This window comes from Rhinichthys klamathensis, unplaced genomic scaffold, assembly GCF_029890125.1.
Source record: "Rhinichthys klamathensis goyatoka isolate OS25496 unplaced genomic scaffold, OSU_Roscu_1.1 h1tg000011l_1, whole genome shotgun sequence".
NCBI classification, from domain to species: Eukaryota; Metazoa; Chordata; class Actinopteri; order Cypriniformes; family Leuciscidae; genus Rhinichthys; species Rhinichthys klamathensis.
In genome coordinates this window covers 1,533,376-1,559,288 of record NW_026606564.1, presented here as the reverse complement: position 1 = coordinate 1,559,288, position 25,913 = coordinate 1,533,376, and the positions used below count along the sequence as shown (strand labels likewise).

The 25,913-nt window shown below is 38.1% G+C and overlaps 1 protein-coding gene across 1 annotated transcript; it reads right to left on the bottom strand.

The window, feature by feature from the left end:
- Positions 1-887: 887 nt before the first annotated feature.
- On the bottom strand, positions 888-24,817 carry cfap57 (cilia and flagella associated protein 57). The gene is made up of 22 exons (XM_056263608.1): positions 24,579-24,817; positions 23,328-23,638; positions 21,826-22,076; positions 20,125-20,290; positions 19,877-20,029; positions 19,247-19,386; positions 18,600-18,765; positions 18,346-18,459; positions 17,375-17,587; positions 15,355-15,528; positions 15,104-15,265; positions 14,620-14,775; positions 14,134-14,227; positions 9,855-10,045; positions 7,906-8,079; positions 7,633-7,791; positions 5,432-5,575; positions 5,048-5,164; positions 1,846-1,980; positions 1,616-1,759; positions 1,217-1,346; positions 888-1,098 (listed from the first exon to the last, which is right to left on the bottom strand). Exons 1-22 carry the CDS (start codon positions 24,733-24,735, stop codon positions 938-940), a joined length of 3,612 nt encoding a protein of 1,203 aa, XP_056119583.1. The 5' UTR covers positions 24,736-24,817; the 3' UTR covers positions 888-937.
- Positions 24,818-25,913: the final 1,096 nt, after the last annotated feature.

The following is a 25,913-nucleotide window of genomic DNA, read 5'->3' as shown; positions in this document are numbered from 1 at the left end:
CTTGTTGGAAAAGCCAGGATATTTTTAATATAGGGCTAACTCCAATTGTGTTTTGGCTGAAAGAACAAAGTCATATAAGCACCCAGGATGGCTTGAGGGTGAATAAATTATGAAATAATTATCATTTTTGGGTGAACTAACCCTTTAAATAGAATTTATTTATAAAGTGTAAGGACAATGACAAAGCCTTCAGTCTGATGAGGAAAGCTACAGGTAGCTAGTGATTTTCTGATGTATTAGAATGAATCATGTTCTGGTTTTATTGTAATAAAAATCTGGGTTGCTTAATTTACCGTGTTAATGTTGTCACATGACCCTCTTTTACCATTGTGGCGGCTCAAACGGTGGCATGCAGATGGAGATCGAGCACAGAAATGAATAGTAGAGTATCAGTGATGCAGTGATTTTTCAGACTTCATGAATTTACAGTGTTCATTTATCGCAGTTCAGTGTTCAGTGATATTTTCCGCTGCGGTGACTCAGACATTAACGTTAACGTGTAGATGGAGATACATGCACAGCTTGTACATCAAGCTTATCATATAAACATATTCAGGCTGAATGTTTGGATCCAAACACAAGCAGCAGAGCATCACTGAAAAATAAAAGACCTCTAAACTCCAAAAACATTTTAATTAATAATAACAAATGAGTTTCTTTGCATTTTTAAATTACACGTGAAGCTATTCTATTCATGGATGATCATTTAGAAATTGCTCTGCGTTCCGTGTATTTGTTCAAATTATTCTTCATAGACCTCATTCATACAGGTTCATACACGGAATTCATAGAGTACAATTAACAAACCCTAAGTTGAAAATATCTGGAACATTTATTTAAATCTGTTTTTCTCGTGTTCTCCGTCGTTTCATAAAGTAACACCCATATGACATATATTTGATACACTTTATTCAGCCATGGAGAGCAAGAAGTACATTCAGTTGGCAAGCGGTGGTAGTTTTGTTCTGGATGTGGGTGTCTGGCCGAGAATCTCCTGCTTGAGTCTATGGATCTCCAGTCGCTGAAACTGGATGATCTTCTCCGTTTCTTCAAAACTCTGCTCCGTCACCAAGCCAGCCCTCCCCGCTGAAGCTGCACCTGAGGCATGACAGAAAAAAGGCAGCTGAGAACCTCCAACATGAACATCTGAGTTGGTCCATTGTAAAGATGTAAAAAACGCACCAAAAACCATCAGTTTCAAGTCAACATGGGTCACCTCTTGTGTTAGCAGAGCCCTTGATGTTCTTGTTGAAGTTGGTTTGACTCTCGTAGTTGTGCAGCTGCGTTCGGACAGTGCGCAGTTCCTGACGCAGATCATTGATCTCTTTCATAAGAACTACGTTGTCCTGGACACAGATGGCAGATGTGAGAACCTTCACACAAACAGAAACTTGAGGAAAATCCGGCCCACATCTGGACCACAAGGAATCCACATGTACCAGATGCAGGCAGGATCTGGGCCAACACTATGTTGCTGTCTGGGATTGTATTTCTATAGGTAGACGTGGATCAGCATTACTGACGCGAACTAGCGCTACGCTTGATTTCTACATGCACGTGTCCGATTTAGACTGAAGATACTCATTTCCACACTGTCATATTTTGTTCCTCTCACCTTCATGAGCTTCGTATTGTTGGCCTGGAAGACGTTTGCATCTCTGCTAATCTGTTTTTTCATAGTAGTGATAATCTTCTCATAGTGCTCCCTCTGTCTGCTGTTTTCCCTCTGCATGTCTGTGTGCACTGCCACTTTCTCCATCTACAGACAAACACCACACAAGCTCGCTTCAGTGGAGGTCAAAACAGACCGAAATATGAATAACAACCCCAATGTCTAGAGCTTACCACATCTGATGGCTGAACGTAACATTTATAGAGCTCTCGAATGTTGTCCTTCAGCCTTTTTGGGTCCTGAATGCATTCCACACATGTGTGAAGGTCAGCTTTAAATCTCTGTACCAGAACCCCAAAGTCCTGCACCTGGAGAAGACAGCAGGACAGTCACTCGTTAAAAAAATTATAGGACATTGGTATATTTATATATTTAATTGTCAACTAATGCTCCCATAAAGGGCAGTTTTAAAGACAATTTATAAAAATAATAAATAATACTGGTAAAGGTAATCTTTAGCAAACCTCAAAATGAATATTTTCACATTTTCCGTACTGTATATCATAATGTAGAAGTAACATAATTTGTTGCCTAAATTCACTTTTAGTACTGATTTTAGTTTATAGTATTTTATTTTTTAGATAAATCTGTATAGAATGTACAAAACAGCCATTTATTGGTTATTGGCAATAGCATGAAAATCATTTCTGGCAGGGGTGTACAACTAAAGAGTACATCAAAATGAATCTAAAAGTATGGATACTGAGTGAAAATTTTACTTAAAGGAATATTTCTGAGAATAGCCAATCAGCAGTAGGGGGCGTGTCCACTCATGATGAGAGAGAGTGAGCATTGAGCAAGAGACCGATTTGAAGAAAGACTGTAGAAAGAGAGATGGCTGAGAGACATTACAAAAGAGAAAAGGAAAAAGAAGGGTTATAATCAGGCAAGAGCTTTAGCACCCGCGTTATTATTAGATGAGCTTTCCAGCGCTTATGTGGAAAGGCCTGAAAACGGACGGCAAGGTTGCGTTGTTTCTGCTTCATACGTGAGTAACATTGGATTTGCTATGTTTCACAGAACCAAGATATTCTGTTTAGCTCTAGTAACAGGACAGGATTGAGTCCCATTGTTTGTCTGGAGCTGCTGTGCTGCTGGCGACCAACAACAAACTCTTGCTTGTACTCTTGTGTACTGTATGTTCTACCTTGTCATTCATTCATTCATCATCTCTTTATTTTTCGGGAAGCATTATTTTGCTTCACCTCAGGTATGATAAAGAGACATCCACTCTTGCATTGCGTGTTTGTGCTTTTTGGGGGAGGGGAAATGAAGGGAGGGGTGTGTTTGTTTGGGTTGATTTCAACAGTGTTTCTCAGAAACTGCTTACTGCACCTTTGATTAAAAGTATCTAGTCAAAAACATACTTGAGTGGAAGTAAAATGTAAAATTTTCATCTTCGGAACACAAATGAAGATATTTTTGATTAAATCTGAGAGCTGGATCACTGCTACATAGGCTGCCAAAGGGAATGATACTTGACGGCCCAGAAAGTCATTAAAGAAAATGTTTAAATATTTCATGTGCCTACAGTGGCTCCACTATAAGTTTATCAAGCGACGAGAATACTTTTTGTGCGGAAAACAAAACAAAAATAACGACTTTATTCGACTATTCCATTGCTTCCTTGTGGGCCTGAGACGAGAGTTCAAGAGATTTCCAGGACGCATGCGTGAGAACTGACATTCTTCTTCTACTACTATGTACAGCACGCGTCTTCCTCTGCTTGTAAGACGCGCGCTGTGTAGTAGAAGAAGAATGTCAGTTCTCGCGCATGCGTCCTGGAAATCTCTTGAACTCTCGTCTCAGGCCCACAAGGAAGCAATGGAATAGTCGAATAAAGTCGTTATTTTTGTTTTGTTTTCCGCACAAAAAGTATTCTCGTCGCTTGATAAACTTATAGTGGAGCCACTGTAGGCACATGAAATATTTAAACATTTTCTTTAATGACTTTCTGGGCCGTCAAGTATCATTCCCTTTGGCAGCCTATGTAGCAGTGATCCAGCTCTCAGATTTAATCAAAAATATCTTCATTTGTGTTCCGAAGATGAACGAAGGTCTTACGGGGTTGGTACAGCATGGGGGTGAATAATGAATGACTTAATTTTCATTTTTGGGTGAACTAACCCTTTAAGATACATTTTATTTGAGTAAAATCAATGAAATATATTTTTGTTCAATGATATTTTTTCTTTTCTTTTTTGGTGTTTTGAGATAATTTTATGATTTATAATTATTATTTATGCAATAATTAAGACCCATTTTTTCCCATTGAACATAATAGAAAATGTATATATATATATATATATATATATATATATATAATTAAAAAAAAAATTTATTAAAGCTATATTTCATTTTAGAGTCAAGTCTAGGCCTCATGAAAGCAATTTTTGAAATGAGATCGGAGCCATCTGGTGGACACACTGAGCATTTTTATCACGCAATAGCACATTTTTACCACTAGTGGATTTACAGCTCTCTGTAGAAACCTATGGTAGAAACACTCTAGTGATTTTTTCACATTTGTTTAATTTTTTTCAGGTTGTTGATTTGAATATATAATAACAGATTCTCATAAACTATTTTTGTCATTTTTTATTTATTTAAAAATTTTTTTTTTTTTTTTGGTTGGTTTAAATGGTAATTTGAAGTGGCAGTTTTACTTTATTATAATACAGTCAAACCTGAACATTGCATTATAAAGAGAACAAATGGAAAACAGTTTGTCACCCATTGTTTTAAGAGATTCACCCCTTCACTGTTGTGTGCTTTTTTTCTGCATCCTGGCTGTTTTGTAGATTGTATGCACAAAAAAACTCTGTATTTTCACATTTTTGCCAATTTCCCATTCATTTCCTATGGGGGTCATTTTTGACCCGAAGGTCCTGAGTGTGACTATTTTGTTTTAAGACCACTCCCTGGTAAAAACGTCAATAAATATTCACAAAGGATTCAACATTTTATAATGTTCATTTAAATGCTAATTGTTTTCAAGGTTTAAAACCTCTAATAAAAAACATTTAATAGTGGCCAATATGAATTTTCAGTAACACTCTAGTTTGGGGTCCAATTCTCACTATTAACTAGTTGTTTATTAGCATGCATATTACTAGGATATTGGCTGTTTATTAGTACTTATAAAGCACATATTAATGCCTTATTCTGCATGATCATATTCTATATCCTATACCTAAACTTAACAACTACCTTACTAACTATTAATAAGCAGTAATAAGGAGTTTATTAAGTCTGTAAAAATTCTCAATGGCCAACTTATTTTATAATTATGACTTATTAAAGGAAATATTAAATATAGACAGTGGGTTCTAAATTTAAGGGACAGTTAGTTCGCAGTACAAACACAGCACTAACCTTCTTCATTTCTTTGTGTATTTCTTTGTCTTTGGTTTTCAATTTTAAGTTCAGTTCATCAATTTTCAGTTCCAGTTCTGTGTTCGTCTTATGGAACTCCTTCAACTCTCCCTCCATCTGGAACACACACACACACACACACACACACAAACATCTTTTATCACACTGTGTTCATAACAATAACCTTGCTTATTTTTTATTTACATCTGACAATGTATTCTGGATACCACTTTATTTCGATAGTCCTCTTTGGGCATTCTACTAACTATGTACTAACATGTAGTTGCAAAGTCACTTATAGTTGTGTATGGCTCAGGCAGAAAGAGCTGAATAAAACATGACCGGTTGAAGGGATGATGACATGACATATATGCAGTAAAACACCTCCTGCATCTGCTCCTTCAGCTCTTCAATTTGATTCTCTTTTGGTGCAATCTCCTCCTCCATGAATTCAGCCCTGTGCTTCATCACTTCCAGCGCTTTGTTAAGTGTGCTATTCTTCTTATTCAGATCATAGATGCTCTTTTCCTGTTGAGACAAAGCAGATATTCCTCTCATGTACAGTCCCTTGGCATGAGTACAATACTAAATCCGTTTTTGCCAATATTAATTAAACTAATTGAGGCTCTGTGATTGATTTTCTTAAACCATAATACATTTATTTATCAACCATGTTTACTTCAAATGCACATCTTTCACTCATTCATGCTTTTATCTTCTTGATTATTGTAATGCTATGTACACTGGCTTGCCTAAGGGTTCTATAAGTGAAGTAACAATTGATACAAAACGCAGCAACCAGAGGACTATATTATGCATATTACACCGGTTTTAATGGAAATACATTAGTAACCAGTTCATCAAAGGAATGACTTTAAGGTTCTTTTATTGGTTTTTATAACACTGCATTTCTGGCATCTTTATACATTTCAGACTGTCTGTCGAGATACGTTCCAATTCGTAGTTTACGATCCTCTAAGCGCTAATCATAAACAATCTGGTGCTACTTCTTTTAGCCACTCTGCTCCAAAAATGTGGAATTGTCTACCAAATGAAGTGAATACATAGCATTCATATTTTTAAAAGGCGGGTTAAGACATATCTTTTTAAATCAGTATAGCAATATTTTACCTTCTGATTCTCTTGTAGTATCTATATTCATTTATATTGACATTGAGGTGAAATTATAAGGCCAATTCTTTTATTTTACATTGTGAACCTTTTATAGTTGCATAAATGTTGTTTCTTTATATTGACATTGTGTGAATTATTGTATTCCCAATATTTGTTTTGGTAACACTTTACTTGAAGGGGTGTGCATAAGACTAACATGACAGTGACACCTTCATAATCATGACATGACACATGTTATGAATATGAAGGAAGTTTTATGCATGTTTGTGACAACTGTCATTAAGTGTCAATCGCTCAATTATGACATTTTTAATGCAAATATGACATTGTTTGAGATGTCTTTGTTATGACACCTTGACATAAACCAATACATCATAACCTGTCAGTGTCTTTGTCATGACAACTTGACATTACTAAGACAACAAAACCTGTCATAAATATGACATAGCAGATTAATTATCAAACTTAAGAAACCACTTAGCTTTACTGGTTAACATTACATTAAACTGTCAGGTGGTTGGTTTTGACATTGGCTCTCATGAAGCCATTATAACTGTTTAATGACAAATTCAATTTGTACCACTGTAGTTGAGGTCAAGAAAAATATTCATGACACAGTTATAATGGCCTTATGACAGCCAATGTCAAAACCAACCACATGACAGTTTAACTTAATTTAATGTCAAGTTGTCATGACAAAGACACTGACAGGTTATGATGTTATGGTTTATGTCAAGGTGTCATAACAAAGACATCTTAAACAATGTCATATTTGCATTCAAAATGTCATTATTGAGCGAAAGACACTTAATGACAGTTGTCATAAACATGCATAAACCCTACTTCATATTCATGACATATGTCATGTCATGGTTATGAATGTGTCATGTCAGTCTTATGTACACCCCTTCAAGTAAAGTGTTACCTTTGTTTTAAAGCTTGTGAAGCACTTTGAGTTGCATTCCATGTATGAAAAGTGCTATACAAATAAATATGTCTGTATTAATAATAAAGATGATGGATGCATTACTTGGAGTGGTTTCTATGACTTTGGAGGGTGCGAAATTAGCAATTTGTAATCCGTCTTCAACTGCTTAGACAGGCAAATGTTGTTTAAGGAACAGGGATAAAAAGTGACAAGAGTGTTAATGTGAATTTTAGTTCTAATCAGACTCGACCGTTAGTCACTTGATTTCTACAGGATTGCGTCTGATAGCCGTGCCCACACTGAAATATCACTGGAACAAAGTGCTGCTCCTCTTGAATATTGATCATCAAATATGGACGAGGAGAGACGTATGATTTGTGATTGTGTCTTGTCATTCAGAATGATCAACGTCAGCTTAGAAAGACAAACTGCTTATTGCAATATGAAAAGAGCTATATGTAAATAAAACTGACTTGACTTGCTTTTCCTCATGTCATTATGAACAGGGTTCATGTGCGCTCACCTTGTCCTGCATAATTCCATCTTTATTCCGAATTGCGGCCTTCAGCCCAGTGATGTCATTTTCCAGTGATTTGATCACCGACTGTAGCTTCTGCACTTCCTGCTTCAGCTTCTCGATCTCCAAGTTCCTGTTATCAATTTCCATCTGGAGGCCATGAAACTATACGACACAACCCAACCTACATAAGATTCAGCTCACTGCATATACAGTATGTCATCTTTTATACACTGTACTTTGCAGGATTGAACTCAAAACCGAATTAGAGTCACTCACCGACTTTGTTGTGGTGTCTAATTCCACTTTGAGCATAGCGTTGGCCTTTTTTTCTTTCTGAAGATCTTGCTCGTATTTCATACGGATATCATGGATTTCGATATCTGTGTCCTCCTCCTCTTGCTTTATGTATTCCTCAAGTTCCCGAACCTGCTGCTGGGATTCGTCCTGAAACTGCAAGGTGGAAAGAGAAGGGCAAGATATTATTCTGTTTCAATATACTCCTTACACAATCGTAGGACTTCACAAGACTTATATAATGACAATCACACTAATATGGATCATATGGTGGTCTTTTTTTTGGAGGTTGACAGCCAAAGACTGAATAATTAAATTATTAAACATACAGTAGTGGTCAAAAGTGATGTCCAGAGGGGATTTTTTAATTTTTTTTATTAAAATATGATTAAACCATCAACATATGGGGAAAATATTTATATATACAGTATATATATATATATATATATATATATATTAGTGCTGTCAAACGATTAAAATATTTAATCGCGATTAATCGCAGTAATGTCATAGTTAACTCGCGATTAATCGCAATTAATCGCACATTTTTATCTTTTCTAAATGTCTCTTGATTTCTTTTTGTCCCATTATTTTTTTCTCATTTTAATGCTCTTATCAACATGGAAAAGTGGATCGGCTTGCTTTGTGCAACTGTATTTTTTATTGAAAACAACATTGACAATACTGTGTTCAATTTCACACTAACATTCTCACTTGGAGCAAATAATCTCTCACACAATGTAACACTGTCCATCAATAAAAGGGTGAAAGAAATACTGACCAGGTCTTGATATTGACTAGGGGGCGGAGAATTCGAATCAGCTGTGTGTGTGTGTGTGTGTGTGTGTGTGCTTGGCCATCATCAAGTGGTATTTCAGGCTGGACGTTCTGCGATGATGATAGCTCAGTTCACAACGACAAAACACACAGATCAATTTGGTCTCGTCAATGGAACCATTTGGCAACTTTTTAAAAGTAAACTTTCCATTCAGAATCTTATTGGCATCCATTTCGGAGTCTCGCGCTCGTCATCCACTCAAAACGTAACGTTAACCTATTATTTGGCCGGCTCGCAAGCCCAAACAAGTGTGTGCGGCGTGTCTGTTGTTTTGTTTCCGGTCTAGCTAGATCCGCTTGCGCTTTCAAAACATCCTCGCGCGGCGCAAGCCATTGAAATGAATGGGTTTCATAGCGCAGCGCCGCGCATGCCGCGTCCTGTTGCAAAAGCATGTGAAAAAAACTACAAAGTTTGCTAGGCCAAAAAGACCGTTAATCGCGCGATAAAAAAATTAACGCCGTTAAAATGGGTTTGCGTTAACGCCGTTAATAACGCGTTTAACTGACAGCCCTAATATATATATTTAAATATTTTAAATATGAGTGAAGAACAAAACACTAAAATTGGTTAAGATATTTATCTGACTAAATTATTTGGCAAAGAGGCAAAAACTACAGCAACAGGTTTTATTTTACTATGCAAAAAAAAAAAAAAAAAATGCATAGAAAAACAAAAAGCTCACAGGAAAAAGCATACACTGACCACAACATAATCAGTGATTAATATATCATTGGTTCTCTGTTGCATTTGCATGTGTTCATAATTTCTTTGTATGACAGCCTGGGCAAAAATGATGTCCACACAATTTGGCATGTTTCATTGCGTTATCACAAATAAAACAACACATTTTGAATAATATTTGAATAAAGGGTGAAGATGTCAATTTTCCTAGGCCGGACATCACTTTTGGCCATTACTGTGCTTCACATGGTTTGCTGGTCACCAGCATGGGAAACAGTTTTGCTTGAGAACACAATGAGTATGTTGGTCCACCAGCAAGACCAGCACTATAATAGCTCTAACCAGCATAAACCAGCCTGGACCAACATGGAATTCATGCTGGATTTTCTTAAGTGTTCGTAGTTGCCTTTACCTGGTTCAACAGCATCATCTTCTCCTCCAGCTTGGCCTCATAAGACTGCATCATCTCCTCCAGGGCTCGGGTCTTGCTCTCCTCCATGCTGTGCAGCTGCTGCTCACATTCCTGCTGAACGTTATGAAGCTTCAGTTGTAGCTCCTGGTATTTCTCATATTCCAGCATGAGCTTCTGGTTACTGGTTGACTCTGAGAAAAACAGCTTCAGTTAGCCTGGATAACTCTGAGAGGGGAACGGGCTGCTTCTGAAGATAGTAAACTGGTTTACATTACAAGCACACTAATAGCATTATTATTTTAATTCAGTCTTGATTTAAGTTGTCATGAGCTTGTCGATAAAACGTTGTACATAGGAATCTTCCAAAAAGTTTTAGACCTACATATACCAACATAAATACTACCAAAAAAAAAAAACTTTACGAAGCCTAGAAATTAATAATAAACAATGAATAGAAGAGTAGAAGCCTAATAATGTCAGAAAATATATACTCTTAACCTCTTAAGGCCCAAGCTGATTTTTTACATGCATTTTTTAATTCTCTTTGCTATTTGGGCTTATTGGAACCTAATTAGAATAAAAACTAAGAATCATCTTTTGATATGATGTACTTTTAGAGAAAAATGATGTCCACATATGTGGACTCATGGTCCGAATTTCCATAAAACACAATAAAGTCACCTTTGTGTAATAGAATGAAAAACCCTTTATTTCTGCCTTGAACACAGCAGTTTTTTTCCTGACTGTTTTTTAATGTATTAATAACACATACACACATATTTTTTAACATGTTTTGACTATCAGAGAGTAAAAACAACATGGAAACATTGCAATATTTAAAAATGTATACGATGGTTAATAGGGAGCCAATGCAATGTTGACATAACCGGGCAATATGGTCATACTTCCTGATTCTGGTAAGAACTCTAGTGGCTGCGTTTTGAACCAGCTGAGGTTTGTTTATTAAGCGTGCAGGGCAACCACCCAGTAGAGCATTACAATGATCTAGCCTTGATGTAATGAACTAACTGTTCCACATTTTTCATTGAAAGCACATGACGTAATTTAGATTTTTTTAGTTTTAAAGTTGGTAATTGCTAGTCATCCAGTTTTTATATTGTTGCCATGGTTTTGGGAAACCTATTGGCTGTATATGAATTAGGTCAAGCAGAAAATTGCTATTTGTGCATCCATACATTTTTTTTTACATTGATTTACATTAAAAACACAGACAGCAGCAGGAATATTAGGTTGCTTTCACTTTAAGAGCTAATGCATGGATCCAATATATTGTTACACATCTATCTATAGATTACAGGAACGTCTTTCTGTCTGTGTTTGTGTGTCTCTGTTATTCGCATATCTCTCGAACCGTTAGTCCGATGGACTTCAAACTTGACAGGTGTCTTGCTACGGGCATGAGAAAGTGCAGTGCCAAGTTTGACGTTGTTTGAATTAGAAATGCAAAAGATATCGGTAAAAATGTAGATAAAAGAAGCACACATTGGCTTTTACCGCTCTAGCCGCTGGCCACTCCCCCTCCTCTCACACTGCACACTGAGTGGCCACTCTCTCTCTCACACTGCACATTGAGGGGCCACTCCCCCTCTCACACTGCACACTGAGTGGACACTCCCCCTCTCACACTGCATACTGAGTGGCCACTCCCCCTCTCACACTGCACACTGAGTGGACACTCCCCCTCTCACACTGCATACTGAGTGGCCACTCCCCCTCTCACACTGAGTGGCCACTCCCCCTCTCACACTGCACACTGAGTGGACACTCCCCCTCTCACACTGCACACTGAGTGAACACTCCCCCTCTCACACTGCACACTGAGTGGACACTCCCCTTCTCACACTGCACACTGAGTGGCCACTCCCCCTCTCACACTGCACACTGAGTGGCCACTCCCCCTCTCACACTGCACACTGAGTGGCCACTCCCCCTCTCACACTGCACACTGAGTGGCCACTCCCCCTCTCACACTGCACACTGAGTGGCCACTCCCCCTCTCACACTGAGTGGCCACTCCCCCTCTCACAGTGCATACTGAGTGGCCACTCCCCCTCTCACTCTGCACACTGAGTGGCCACTCACACTGCATACTGAGTGGCCACTCCCCCTCTCACACTGCACACTGAGTGGCCACTCCCCCTCTCACACTGAGTGGCCACTCCCCCTCTCACACTGCACACTGAGTGGCCACTCCCCCTCTCACACTGCACACTGAGTGGCCACTCCCCCTCTCACACTGCACACTGAGTGGCCACTCCCCCTCTCACACTGCACACTGCACACTGAGTGGCCACTCCCCCTCTCACACTGCACACTGAGTGGACACTCCCCCTCTCACACTGCATACTGAGTGGCCACTCCCCCTCTCACACTGAGTGGCCACTCGCCCTCTCACACTGCATACTGAGTGGCCACTCCCCCTCTCACACTGCACACTGAGTGGCCACTCCCCCTCTCACACTGAGTGGCCACTCCCCCTCTCACAGTGCATACTGAGTGGCCACTCCCCCTCTCACATTGCACACTGAGTGGCCACTCCCCCTCTCACACTGCACACTGAGTAGCCACTCCCCCTCTCACACTGCTCACTGAGTGGCCACTCCCCCTCTCACAGTGCATACTGAATGGCCACTCCCTCTCTCACATTGCACACTGAGTGGCCACTCCCCCTCTCACACTGCACACTGAGTGGACACTCCCCCTCTCACAGTGCATACTGAGTGGCCACTCCCCCTCTCACACTGCTCACTGAGTGGCCACTCCCCCTCTCACACTGCACACTGAGTGGCCACTCCCCCTCTCACACTGCACACTGAGTGGCCACTCCCCCTCTCACACTGCATACAGAGTGGCCACTCCCCATCTCACACTGAGTGGCCACTCCCCCTCTCACACTGCACACTGAGTGGCCACTCCCCCTCTCACACTGCATACTGAGTGGCCACTCCCCCTCTCACACTGCACACTGAGTGGCCACTCCCCCTCTCACACTGCACACTGAGTGGCCACTCCCCCTCTCACACTGCACACTGAGTGGCCACTCCCCCTCTCACACTGCACACTGAGTGGCCACTCCCCCTCTCACACTGCATACTGAGTGGCCACTCCCCCTCTCACACTGCACACTGAGTGGCCACTCCCCCTCTCACACTGCACACTGAGTGGCCACTCCCCCTCTCACACTGCACACTGAGTGGCCACTCCCCCTCTCACACTGCACACTGAGTGGCCACTCCCCCTCTCACACTGCACACTGAGTGGCCACTCCCCCTCTCACACTGCACACTGAGTGGCCACTCCCCCTCTCACACTGCACACTGAGTGGCCACTCCCCCTCTCACACTGCACACTGAGTGGCCACTCCCCCTCTCACACTGCACACTGAGTGGCCACTCCCCCTCTCACACTGCACACTGAGTGGCCACTCCCCCTCTCACACTGCACACTCAGTGGCCACTCCCCCTCTCACACTGCACACTGAGTGGCCACTCCCCCTCTCACACTGCATACTGAGTGGCCACTCCCCCTCTCACACTGCACACTGAGTGGCCACTCCCCCTCTCACACTGCACACTGAGTGGCCACTCCCCCTCTCACACTGCATACTGAGTGGCCACTCCCCCTCTCACACTGCACACTGAGTGGCCACTCCCCCTCTCACACTGCACACTGAGTGGCCACTCCCCCTCTCACACTGCACACTGCTCTGTGCACATTTCTGAGTGAGCACAGAGAGGGTCGAAGAAAGCAGCGGAGCTTAAGTAGCGTTTTCTTCACTGTGTAGTCTGCTCCCTGAATCGTGTAGTTCAATTTTCCATATTTATTGTATGTCATTATGTCAGTATCAGTATTTGCTTTGTACCATGCACAAATAAAAATGTCACTGAACTTTTGCTGTGTAATTGTAACAATGAGCACTCAAACACACCAAACCAACAATTACTAAAAACACACAAAAACTGATTTTGCACGGGCACTTTGCACTAGTTCATTTTATTTCTCAACTGTTTTCATTCATTTAAGGCATTACTGACTATGTTTACAAGAATACTTGCCAAGACGGGCATTTTAACAATTTTGTTTGAATATGTCAGTTCAAACGCAAGAAGACGTGAAAGAGACCTCAATTCAGTATTCTCACGCTGTCTGAACCTACCTTCGAATACGTCTTGAACAATGTTGAGATCCACTGCTGTATCTGGTAGTGTAAACGTTTATCATTAAGATTGTAAAAATGAATGAAATATGTTTTGTTTACCCATGTCCTGCAGCTCTTTATCATGTTTCTCTAAGATTTCTGACAGAGCTTTAACATGGGCTGCTTGCTGTTTCTCTTTTTCTGTCTTCAGGACCTGTAATAGAAAATTAATTATAAGTTTAAAAGGATAGTTCACCCTTCTCATCATTTACTCACCCTCATGTTGTTCCAAACCTGTATGAGTTTCTTTGTTCTGATGAACACAAAAGAAGATATTTGAAAGAATGTTGGTAACCGGACATTTGACGGCATCCATTGACTTCCATAGTATTTTTTTTTTTCTAATATGGAAGTCAATCAGAGCCGTCAACTGTTTGGTTACCAACATTCTTTAAAATAACTTTCGGTTGTGTTCAACAGAAGAAAGAAACTAATTCAGGTTTGGAAAAACATGAAGGTGAGACAACATTTTTAGATGAACTATTCCCTTAATAAGCCATTTGTGTTATGAAATAAAAATATAATTTTGGGTCTCTTGAAACTGACCTCTTTCTCAGCATTTAGTGAATTGTTCTGTTGGAGACATTTTTCAGTGAGTTCATTGATCTTCTCCTTGTAGGTCATGTCCTTGAGGCTGATCTGGTGCTTGATATCCTCCTGGAGCTCATCCACTTTTGTGTTCAGATCCAAAATCATTTTATTCTGCAATATGGTCCAACATGTTCATTTTGCCATTCAGCTTCACCATATCAATGACATTACAAAATATTTCCTAAAATTTCTCTTAAATGCCCTGTTTTATGCAGCATTGAGATGGTTCAAGAACACAATTACTGATTTGAAGACCTCAATACCAGAGCTTAATGTTATTTTTTTTCATTTAAGCATAATCAATGCTACTTTACATCAACAAAGTATTACAGATTTTGCTGATTTTTTGCAAAAAATACAAATGACCAACACAAGGGAAAATAATGACCAACATAAAAATGAAATGATCAACACAAGGGAAAATATTTCCTCAGATTACCTTTTCTTCAAGGTCTGATTTGGTGACGAGGATCTCTTCTGTGTATTTTAATTCCTTCTCTCTTTTCAGCCCTTGTCCCTCTTTATCAATGATTTTCCAGATGAAAAGACAACCGTCTTCTGAGACTGTTAGGAGGAACTGGTCATCAAAAGTGATAATCATCTATAGACAAAAGATAAATGCATACATGCTTGACTTCTGACTAGGAGCTCAAAGGAAACTTAATTCCAATGACTTTTAGCAGTGCAAACCTTAGTGACAGGTCCAGCATGGGCCTGGTACTCTAGCCAGGCATTCTGGATGGGTAGAGGGTATTTGATGGCCCTCACCGTCCCAGTGGAGGTTCCAATGAAAAGCGCTCGTCCTGAACGAGACATAGCAACAGTGGTGCAAACCACATCGCCTGAAGGCACTTCCCTAAGGATCTGCAGCAAAAATATCAACACACAGTTTTATTTTGAGGGATCATTGATGGTTTCCGTTTAATCCAAAAGATTCAAATATGCTGCGCCACAATTGTTCACAAGAAATGCGACAACCACTTGACTCCCCTGATGTCAAACCTGGTGCAATGTGCTGTGAGGGGCTATATTTAAAGGGGCACTATACAGGATTTTCACAAATAATCAAGTATAGAAAAATAATGCCTCTCAATCATTACTTATGGTCTACTAGAAGTGTGTGGTGGTGCAACTGATATATCATGTCAGGCGGCGTGGCTTCTGGCGGTGTTCAGTCTGTGAGGAGGGGCCAAATTTGAATGTTGAGTTTACAAACAGTAACTGAAAATCATGCAAAGTGCATCTTTAAATATACAATTTCTGGTTAATTTGAGCTTTTTCCTCACATAAAGCTATTGTAAGGCAATTGGTCCGTCCTCCCCAATTAATTGGACGAATTGGAGCTAAAAACAGGGCTATGCTCCTTTGTAAATATCTGTATTGGTGTTGAGCTTGACAGTTAAGAATCTGTCACACTCCCCAATTCGTCGATTGAGGGTTTAAAGCATGGATATGTTCTCTGGCAGATATCTCTATTAAGTACAGAGCTAGACATGTGGAACTGACATATTTAAGTTGCAAAACCTAAAAACCAGGCCTACTCTCTCCCGTTACCCACCGCAAATTTTCAGATTAAGGCTCACAGGTTTACATGCTCCCCTCTTAAGGGCTGGTCGCAGTGTACTCTATTTCATTGTAGAGCTTGGCAGATGAGAACTCAGATGGTCAAAGTCAAAAGAAGTGGGCCACTTTCTCATCTTTCACCATCCCCAATTTATTCCATTGGGGATTAAAGCAGGTTCATGCTAATTTGTCAAAATGTTCATGAGTGTAGAGCTTGATAGATGAAGGCTGGTGTGGATTAAACTGCAGTAAGCGGTCAGCACTCTCTCATCTATCTTATAAGTATTGACCTTCGACCTTGGACATGTCACATCCTCCCTCCCATTCATCAGACGGTGCTTTAAAGCAGAACTATATGCTCCCCTCTGAAGGTTCAAATATGGTATACTCTTCTGCAATGTGAGCTTGGCAAATGAGAGTTAAAGTGGTTAAGTTGCAAGAAACACCCAGTCTCTCATCTGTCACCCTTCCCAATTTATTAGATTGGGGTTAAGCAGGGTTAGGGCTGGTTCACACAGAACCAACAGCAAAAACCCGAGGCGCAGGTCAGTGGAATGGAAAAAAGAGTGCAAGGTCTAGAAATGTGTTTTTTAAAAATTTGACTTCTTGAGCGGCGCATTTTTAGGACGCCTGGTCTAATGCAAAAGTTCATTGAACATGGAAGCTTTTTCCTAGCGCCTATAACACTGAGGCTAACCCTTGGTAGCAAGGCTAGAGAGTCACAGGAATGCGTCCTATTGGGAACTAATGCTTATGTTTAACTCTTGGTCAAGGCCAATTAAGTTCTTCAGTGCTTGGCCTGACAAGATTGTGCTTGGTGACTTCACAGCTTACAGGAAGGCATTGGTCAGCATACCCATAGTGTCAACAACTGATGCAGCATGAGTTCCCTCGAAAGTGAACATCTTAGGGTTACATATGTAACCCCGGTTCCCTGAGAAGGGACGATATGCCATGCATCAAGCATGCCTGCACATCTTCCTTCAGACAATTCATATCTCGTTCCCTTCACATAATAAATCAATTCTGATATATACTGAAAACCCTGGATTTAAAGGACTACATTATACTGAATCAAGTTCTGCAGTGAAAAACAGTTGTTTTGAGATGTCAAATGAGTCTTTCGAGACTGCATTCATGTGCCCACCTGACAGTCTTGGATTTCCTTCAAAGTGCAGTCTGTCCCGACAGCAAAGAATGTCTTGGCATCAGGGGAGATGGTGAGCCCTGTGTAGCTGCAGGTCTTGAGCACGCTGTCGGACTCTCGGGTACCGCTGAGAGTATTCCACTCGTACACCGCCCCGTCCATGCCACACGACACAAGACGACTGTCATCTGCACTGAACGCTACGGCTCGCACCTAAGGCACAATAATATGGACTGTAACACTGTTTAAAGAGCCAAGTTTTAATAAGGCAACACTACATCTGTGGATTTCCTCCTTCAAAATATCATATTCCACATAAGAAAGAAATACACATATGATTGGAACAACATGAGGGTTGTTAAAAAATAAATACCGGTATACCAAACTGTATTTATGAAAAACATTTATTTTATGCTAAGTATCCTACAAATACAATTACATATTTATGTACTTAATATAAATACCCTGCAGTAGTACTTTTTTAGGGTACTAAACTGATAGTTTAGATATGCTGATATAGTCCGATTTAGTCTGCTAAATTGAACAACTAATTTTAATCGGAAGTTATCCTTTAGTTATCCGGAAATAGTGCTGAGGTATATCTAAAGCTATACTTAAGTTTATTTGATTGTGCTAAAGTGGAACTATTGCAAGTATACTTTAGGAACATTTTAAATATCTTGCATTATTATACAGTGATCACACTATCCATACTAACGCTGATATTAGAAATGTCCATTGTGCAATAAAGAAGTACTCCAAATAAAGTTTAATTAGAATTTTTATTTATATCAGTTAGTCTCAAGCGATATATGACGGTACCGGTAAATATGTTAATGGATTTATAGTCTACTTAGTATGAAATAAATGTATTTTAAATACATGATGGTATAGGTTTTTTTTTTTACCAGGTTGATTTCCCAGGGATAGATTTTCAAATCTAGGTGAACTGTTTCTTTCAGAAAACATACTTTTTCATTGTGCCCCTTCAGATTCAGGATGTCCTCAAACGTGGTAGTGGAGTAGATGTTGATCACATTTCCATTGACAGCAGCAAACAAGTGGCCCCCATTACTGAACACACACTGGGAACAAATGTATGGAAAATTAGCCACCACAGTCAATCAACAAGGTGTATAGGAATGTGATGAATGAGAACAATGCAGACTTTCTATGCATGAATGAATAGATAATAGCAAATTTGAACGGATACGCAGAGACGCACCTCACGGCAACTGCGTACGGTGAACTCCTTCAAAGTCCTGATGTCATCGATGAGCAGAGTCATGAAACGGAGTTTGTCTGAGAATCCCACCAGGATGAAGAGTCCAGTGGGATGAAGAGCTACGCTGTAGGATTCCTCCTGGAACTCCATATACATCTCTAAATCACTGGACGACAAACACTAACTCTATTGGATATCCAAAAGCATCCCTCCTAATAAAGACCTGACGGCTTAGACCTGGGGCTAGTTGCATAAACTGCTAAGACGGGGGACACACTTAACGACTGTAAGGCCGATTATGAATGTAATTTGATACTTATGACTTATGGCTTCATTTATTTGATCAAAAATACAGTCAAATTGTAAAATATTATTGGAATTTAAAATGACTGTTTATAAGATTTGTTTATAAGACACAATTTAAAAATGTATAGATGTGGATATTTTCGCAAAGTGACCATTATCAATCATCATATTTTATTATGATAAATATGATAAAAATATGATAATTTGTAAATATTGCTTTTACAGACTCTTACAAGAGCATAAAGAGCCTAAATGAAAACAATGTCTCTTTAAACAAAACTATGAGACAAACAATGCTTTAAAGCTCACTGTGAGAGATACTGTGACAAAGCTAAACATACTTGGTCTCAAAGTTCCAGATGCGCACTGAGCGGTCCAGGGAACAGGTGGCAATGAGCGGTTTGCGGATGCAGGTGGACAAACCGGTGACAATGCTGGAATGGAATGATTGAGACAGGTACTCAAAATGAGCACGATCACCCTGATAAAAACAATGGGAAAAAGAGCAGAATTAGTCATGACTGGTATAATGGATAAATACAGAACTGTGTGTAGATCATCTCTAAGACCGGTTGGTCTAGATTTTGGTCTTGCCCCTTACAATAGCTCTCACACAGTTATAAAAAGAGCAGAAACTGATTGTTTGCTCATTTTAGTAGTGAAGTTTTGTTGAACACAAAACTACAGTAAAGACGGGCAAGGCAGACCAGGGTAATCATTGTGAACTAAAACTATTAAAAACAAGTTTGTTTAATATACCTGAAATAAAATATAATATAAATATTCATTTATTTATTTATTATTAAAGTTAAGATACAATTAAAGATGAAAACCTAACTAAAACTAAAATTGGAATAACATAAATGGTAATATTTAACTGATTATGCGCAATACCTGCAATCCTACACCAAAATGTAGCCATGATAGTATATAAATAACATTAAAATAACACCGAGACGAACAAACGGCACCTTTTCTAACTCAACGACGGAGAGCTGGATGCTGTAGAGCTGCCCGCGGTCTGTACTGGCGGTCAGGGTCTCTTCTGATGGACTGATGCACAGAGTGCTGATTTCCTGATGCTCTGCAGAACTGGAATCATTACCGAACACCTCTGGAGGAATCTGAGATGACGAGACGAGGAAACAGTGTCAGGATCAACCGGCCCCGAAACACTATCGTGATCATTTGAATGGGGGATAATGTCAAGGCACCGCACCTTTATGTCTTTGGTCTTCTTGTACTGGTCCTCCTCCTCGATTTTCTCAAACAAACACACCGTTCCAGGGCCAGCGGAGCAAACGAATCCACTAGAATAACCTACAATGGCCGTCACCCGCAGCAGGGCGGAGGAGGGCTCGTTTGAGTCCTGCTTTTCTGACTGACTGCGAGATAAAGACAAGAATAGACAACATACAGTACAAAAGGTAATCCCCATTCATAGCATCATATATGTTAGAGTTTAAAAAATATTGCAAATAGGCCTACTATAGACATTGTTTTGCCAAAACAATGCCATAAGGAGACCTGGTGGTTATAGATCATAATTAAATGTACCAGAAAGTTAAAACACTGATAATAATCAAAACAATCAGGACATATTAATACTCAATAAACTTATGTACTATGCTGTTACAATTATAACACATTTTTTCAACTTTTGTGACATTTTGTGACACTTTTATGTGCCAGGGTGTGATTTTTATATAACAGATTTTGACTGCTTACTTTGGAAATTTGAACGTCACATTAAAAATGCCTTAGAAACGTTTCAAATATTTTCACACGTTTTTAATGCCTTTTATGTATCGATTTTATTGCTCTCAATCTTAAAAGAATATTTCATATTTCATAAAAATCCGATTTATAGCATGTTTAAACACAATAAAAACAATAACACTATGAACATTTACTGTTTTGAAATGATTTACTGTATATAAATGTTTCTAAAAATCCTTTCATGTGGGTCATTTCCACTACAACATTTCCCATAATATTTAAATTTGAAGGTTTTTTCTAAGGTTACTTGTACTTGTGTACAGGTGTCAATAAAAAGCTTAAGATGAAATACTTGTGTGTATATTATGTGTGAAGAAAATAAAGAAACGGAACGGAATGTTTTTCTTACATATCATTAAGGTGTACATTTGTCAAGAGATGCAAAAAGTGTGAAAATATTTAATTGAATGTATTGATACATAAAATGCTAGCTATGAAATTGTTCTTAGCAAGACAAAGAAGCCATTTTGTTAAAGGGATGTTAAAAACACTATTTTCATAACCGTCATTTGTCAACCAAATGTTATTAACCATTAGCCTAAACAAAAAATTATACAAAAAAAGCTTCAAATTATACATGAACTATAGTAAAACCAGTAGGGCACAAGAAAAAAGTATTGTATCAATAATTATGAGAAATTAAAAACATATATATATAAATATATATTTATGAAATTAAAAAGGACTTTTAATATGAGAATTACCTCTAGTATTATTACTCTGAAATGTTTTCTAACAAAATATACTCATTTTATTTGCATAAACCTTTACTTTTTTGATAAATAAATGATCAATTTTTCATGCTGCAATTGTTCATCGATAAACAGAAACAGATTGAAATGTGAATTTTTCCTTTTTCAAACTTTTTTATTTTTAAAAATAGTTTTAAAAGATCTGAAAAAATAAAACAAATGATGTGTATTTTGTATGATATGTATTTTATTTGAATGTACTATTTCAGGTTAAAAAAATCACCCGGGATGTGTTATAACAAGGTTTAAGAAATCGTGAGATAAATGACAGGATTTCTCCTGTAATTGTTAGCAGAGTGCCAAAAGAGTGTTTTAAGAGAAGAGAAGTGCCCTAGCACGTGACCCTGCTGATGTCATCAGCACATGACCTCACAGCTCATTCCACTCACCTCTTCGCCCTCTGCACAGACGCCACGTTTATCTCCCAGCGTAGGCGACTTGATTCAAACATCATCAGCTGACCTGTCTCTGTTCCGGCCACCACCTTCTCTGTGGATATCCAGGTGTGGCACAGGAAGTTGTGGGCGTCTGTTTTAAATGTGCTGGACTGTTTCAGGGATTCTCCAGCATAGCGGAAGATCTTGAACACCCCGTTGCCGCTCACACAGATCTGTGTGTTGTCCTGAGGGTTGAAGCTGACCTGTGAATGGGAATGGATAGATTGTGTTAGGAAAGCTTGAACATTGCAGTAATTCTGACCTGTCATCAAAATAACAGTTTACTTAAATAAATAATTCTGTATTACGGTAATGAGGATATGAAAAACAGGATGAATTTTTTTGTGCATATGGCATAAGGGTGTGCTTTAAACATTATAATAATTTGTTATTTTTTGATGTACGAAGTACGAACTATCATATTTCATGTGGAAATGCCAGAAGTTTATTCCAGGGACTACAGACCAATATTTTATTATAGTAAGCATTAATCTTTATACAATATAGCAATTGTCGCGGTGGCTGTAATGAAGTGCACGAGGAAAGAGATAGAGAACAAAAATAGTATTTAATAAAATAACGCATCTGATCAAAATCTTGATTTTTATATATATATATATATATAATATTTTTTTATTAGTTTTTATTAATTTTAAATGAACTTTTATGTTTATATTTCCATTTCTCATTTAGTTTATTTAAGTAATTTTGTAAAACTTGTTCATCTAATATTTATATGAATTATAATATCTATATGATTTCTGCTTTAAAAAGAGGGTTTTAATATTTTTAGTTAATGCCGATACCCCTGATTCTAATATACCATGTGATAAGATTTAGAAATCATAATTCATTTTAATATAATTAATAATATCTTGATGACCAATGTCTAGGTGACTCAAAACCATCAAGAACACATGTGGGTCATATATTTCTCCCCAAAAATCGAAAGAAATAAGAAATCATATTTCGCTTAAAGAACATGACCAATATTTTTAGGACCATATTATCTCTTTTTATTTTCATTCTTTTCATGAAAATTAACCATAATTCTCATGTAATGCAAAATATTAAATACTTTAAATAGCAATGATAAGTAATGGTAACTATTCTACTACCTTTAAAAAAAATAGTTTAGTAGGTATAGTATTAATAAAATTTAATTTTAATGATATTACATACAAAATATATATTTGTATTACATTATCACAAATTACAAAATTATTAATTACACAAGCAAACACCCTTTGAAGTAAAATGCCCAGCATTACGGTAATGAGAATTTTGGTTGCTTAGGGTTATGTTCGGTCATTAAAATAATGGCACAGTGCCAAAAATATTAATATTATCAGTCCTAAAAATAGACTTCATCTTCTTTATGGAAAATATAATGTCTTGTGCTTCTCATTTGATTTGGGGGTGAAATATGATCGTTTGAAGGCAGCTGTGTTTACCTGGTTTATGGGGCCGCTGGTGCTCGTCTTCACAGTGGCCATCAGCTTCTTCTTTTCCCACATCCAGAGGAAGAGAGTCCAGTCTGGTCCTCCTGCCTGACCGATCAGATACTTGGAGTCAGGAGAAAAGGCCATGCAGACAAACTCATCCGCTGGGATCTCTCCTCCAGTCAACACCTTCCTCTTCCTGTTCTGCTCGTGCTGTAGATCAAACACAGTGATGGTGGCTTTCTCTCCACATTCGGACACAGCCAGATAACGCCTGTTTGTGCTGATGGCCAAAGCCTTCATGCCCTGACTTCTCTCGGTACCTGTGCCGACACAGACAAGACAGTAGAACACAGGAAACACATGTTGGTCACCAACATACAGTCTGATGATCATTCTCACAAAACATGTCCAGGGTCAAATTTAATCATAAAGTCAAAATAAAGAAACAAGAAAATATATTTTGCATACAATTTTAGAAGCAGTTCAACCAAAAATGAAAAATATGTTATCATTTACTCACCCTCAAGTTGTTCCAAACCTGTATGAATTTCTTTCTTCTGCTGAACACAAAAGAAGATATTTTGTAGTAAGCCGGAAACCAAACAGTTGATGGTATTCCATAGTATTTTTTTCTCTCTCCATACTATGGAAGTCAATGGGGCCCATCAACTATTTGGTTAGTATTCTTCAAAATATCTTATTTTGTGTTCAACAGAAGAAAGAAATTTATACAGGTTTGGAACAACTTGAGGGAACAACCAGTTTAAATTTGGGAGAACTATCCCTTTAAATTTGTTTGTTTGCCTTGGTATGTTATTTGCATGACAGTTAAACAGATGGAGAAGAAAAAAACCTATCCTGTAACACAATTTTTTTTTTTTTTAAATCATTATACATTTAAGTAGTAGATTACATTAACCCTACTGTATAGGATACATTTATTACAATAATATTTAACATATTTAAACATTTTATTTTATTTATATCTTATTTCTTTAATTTGATTTTGGGAGAAATATGACCCATTTGTGTGTATGAGTCAGATATTCACAAGAAATACAGTTAATAACCAGTAATATTTATATTAAGACTAGTGAGACAAGTGATAATGATATAGCAGCTAATTGTATCATAATGATATATGAGCCTAGCTTTATAATATAGGCTGCACTAGGCCTATATATTAGCCTACATATAAGATATAGCCTATTAAAATACGTATGAAGTATGTAAAGATGAATGTTTACTATAATAAAGTACCTGGAATAAACTTCTGGCATTTTTGGTTGATATTATAGCGCACACAGTTGTTTCCGCACGGAAATATGATGGTTTGCTCATCAAAATACAACAAATTATTCCTCACTCCTGTCCGCAATCCGAATACATAATGAGACTGTGCCACTACTGTAGCCATCTGACAAAATTATTAGCAAACAGTTTGTAGAAAAGTAAGATTTAAGCGCGTTGTCTGGTTTGTTTGCTGTGCATCTGTATAACGCTGCCGTGTTGATTAGTTACTAAGGTAACAACAAGCTAACGGAGAGAGAGAGAGGTCAGTCACGCCCGTTACACCGCCCACAAGCTAACTAAAACTTTGACGGACTAAATAAATAAATAATGGTAGAGTAAAATGTGCAAAAAATGCTGAACTTCTAACAGAAGTTAGACATTAACGTTATTTAAAAGGGAAAGTTTCACGCGTCCTAAATTGGGGGTAGGGGTGTCTGACAACGTTGGCGTGGTTTGTAGTGAGAATCTGTAATGAGATTTTTTTTAAACGAATATTTATAACCAATTTACTATTTCTGAAGTAGGAATGGTTTTGTCATGTTTTAAGATGATCAAAACGCAGCTGCATTTCTCCATTAAGACCACGTGATGGCGCCCATACAAAGCACGATTAAGTCATGACTCATGACGTGACAAAAAAAGGTATCCAAATAATTTATTAATAATTTAAGTGGCCTGACTTTGGCATGGAAGCTTTAAAATATGGACACAGTTACAGTTAATTTAAAGTGTTTAGAGATAACAGAAAGAAAAATGTTTTACAGTATTGTTACATTTGAAATGTTCCTCGTATTGTTTTTTGTTAGCCTATTGGTTCAACTCATCTTTTATTTATAAAGCACTTTCCAAACCATTAGAATGGGTCACCAGCGTGTTGTCTATAAATAGTAAATAACTCTAAAATACATAGAAACATAAAATAACATCAAGAAATGACACCAAGAATTGAAATCATACAAATCACTCACAGTTCTCAGTTGAGTTAATTTTCATCAATATTTTCATCAGATTTCATAACGATGTTGTTGATGAATGTTGTTGAACTTTTTTTGTTAGAAGTGTTAATAAACCATGTGTTTTTATAATTTCTAATTAAGACACAGGATGATTTTTTGATAAAACATCAATGGCCCACGAAAGAGTGCATGATCCCAAAATGTTTATTGTAAATATTAAAGCAAGGCAAGTTTATATGGCACATTTCATACTATGGCAATTCAAGTGCTTTACAGAAAGGAATTAAAATAATCACAAAATAAAAGCAAGGAAAATTAAAACAGTTAAAAAAATAATTAAAAGAGA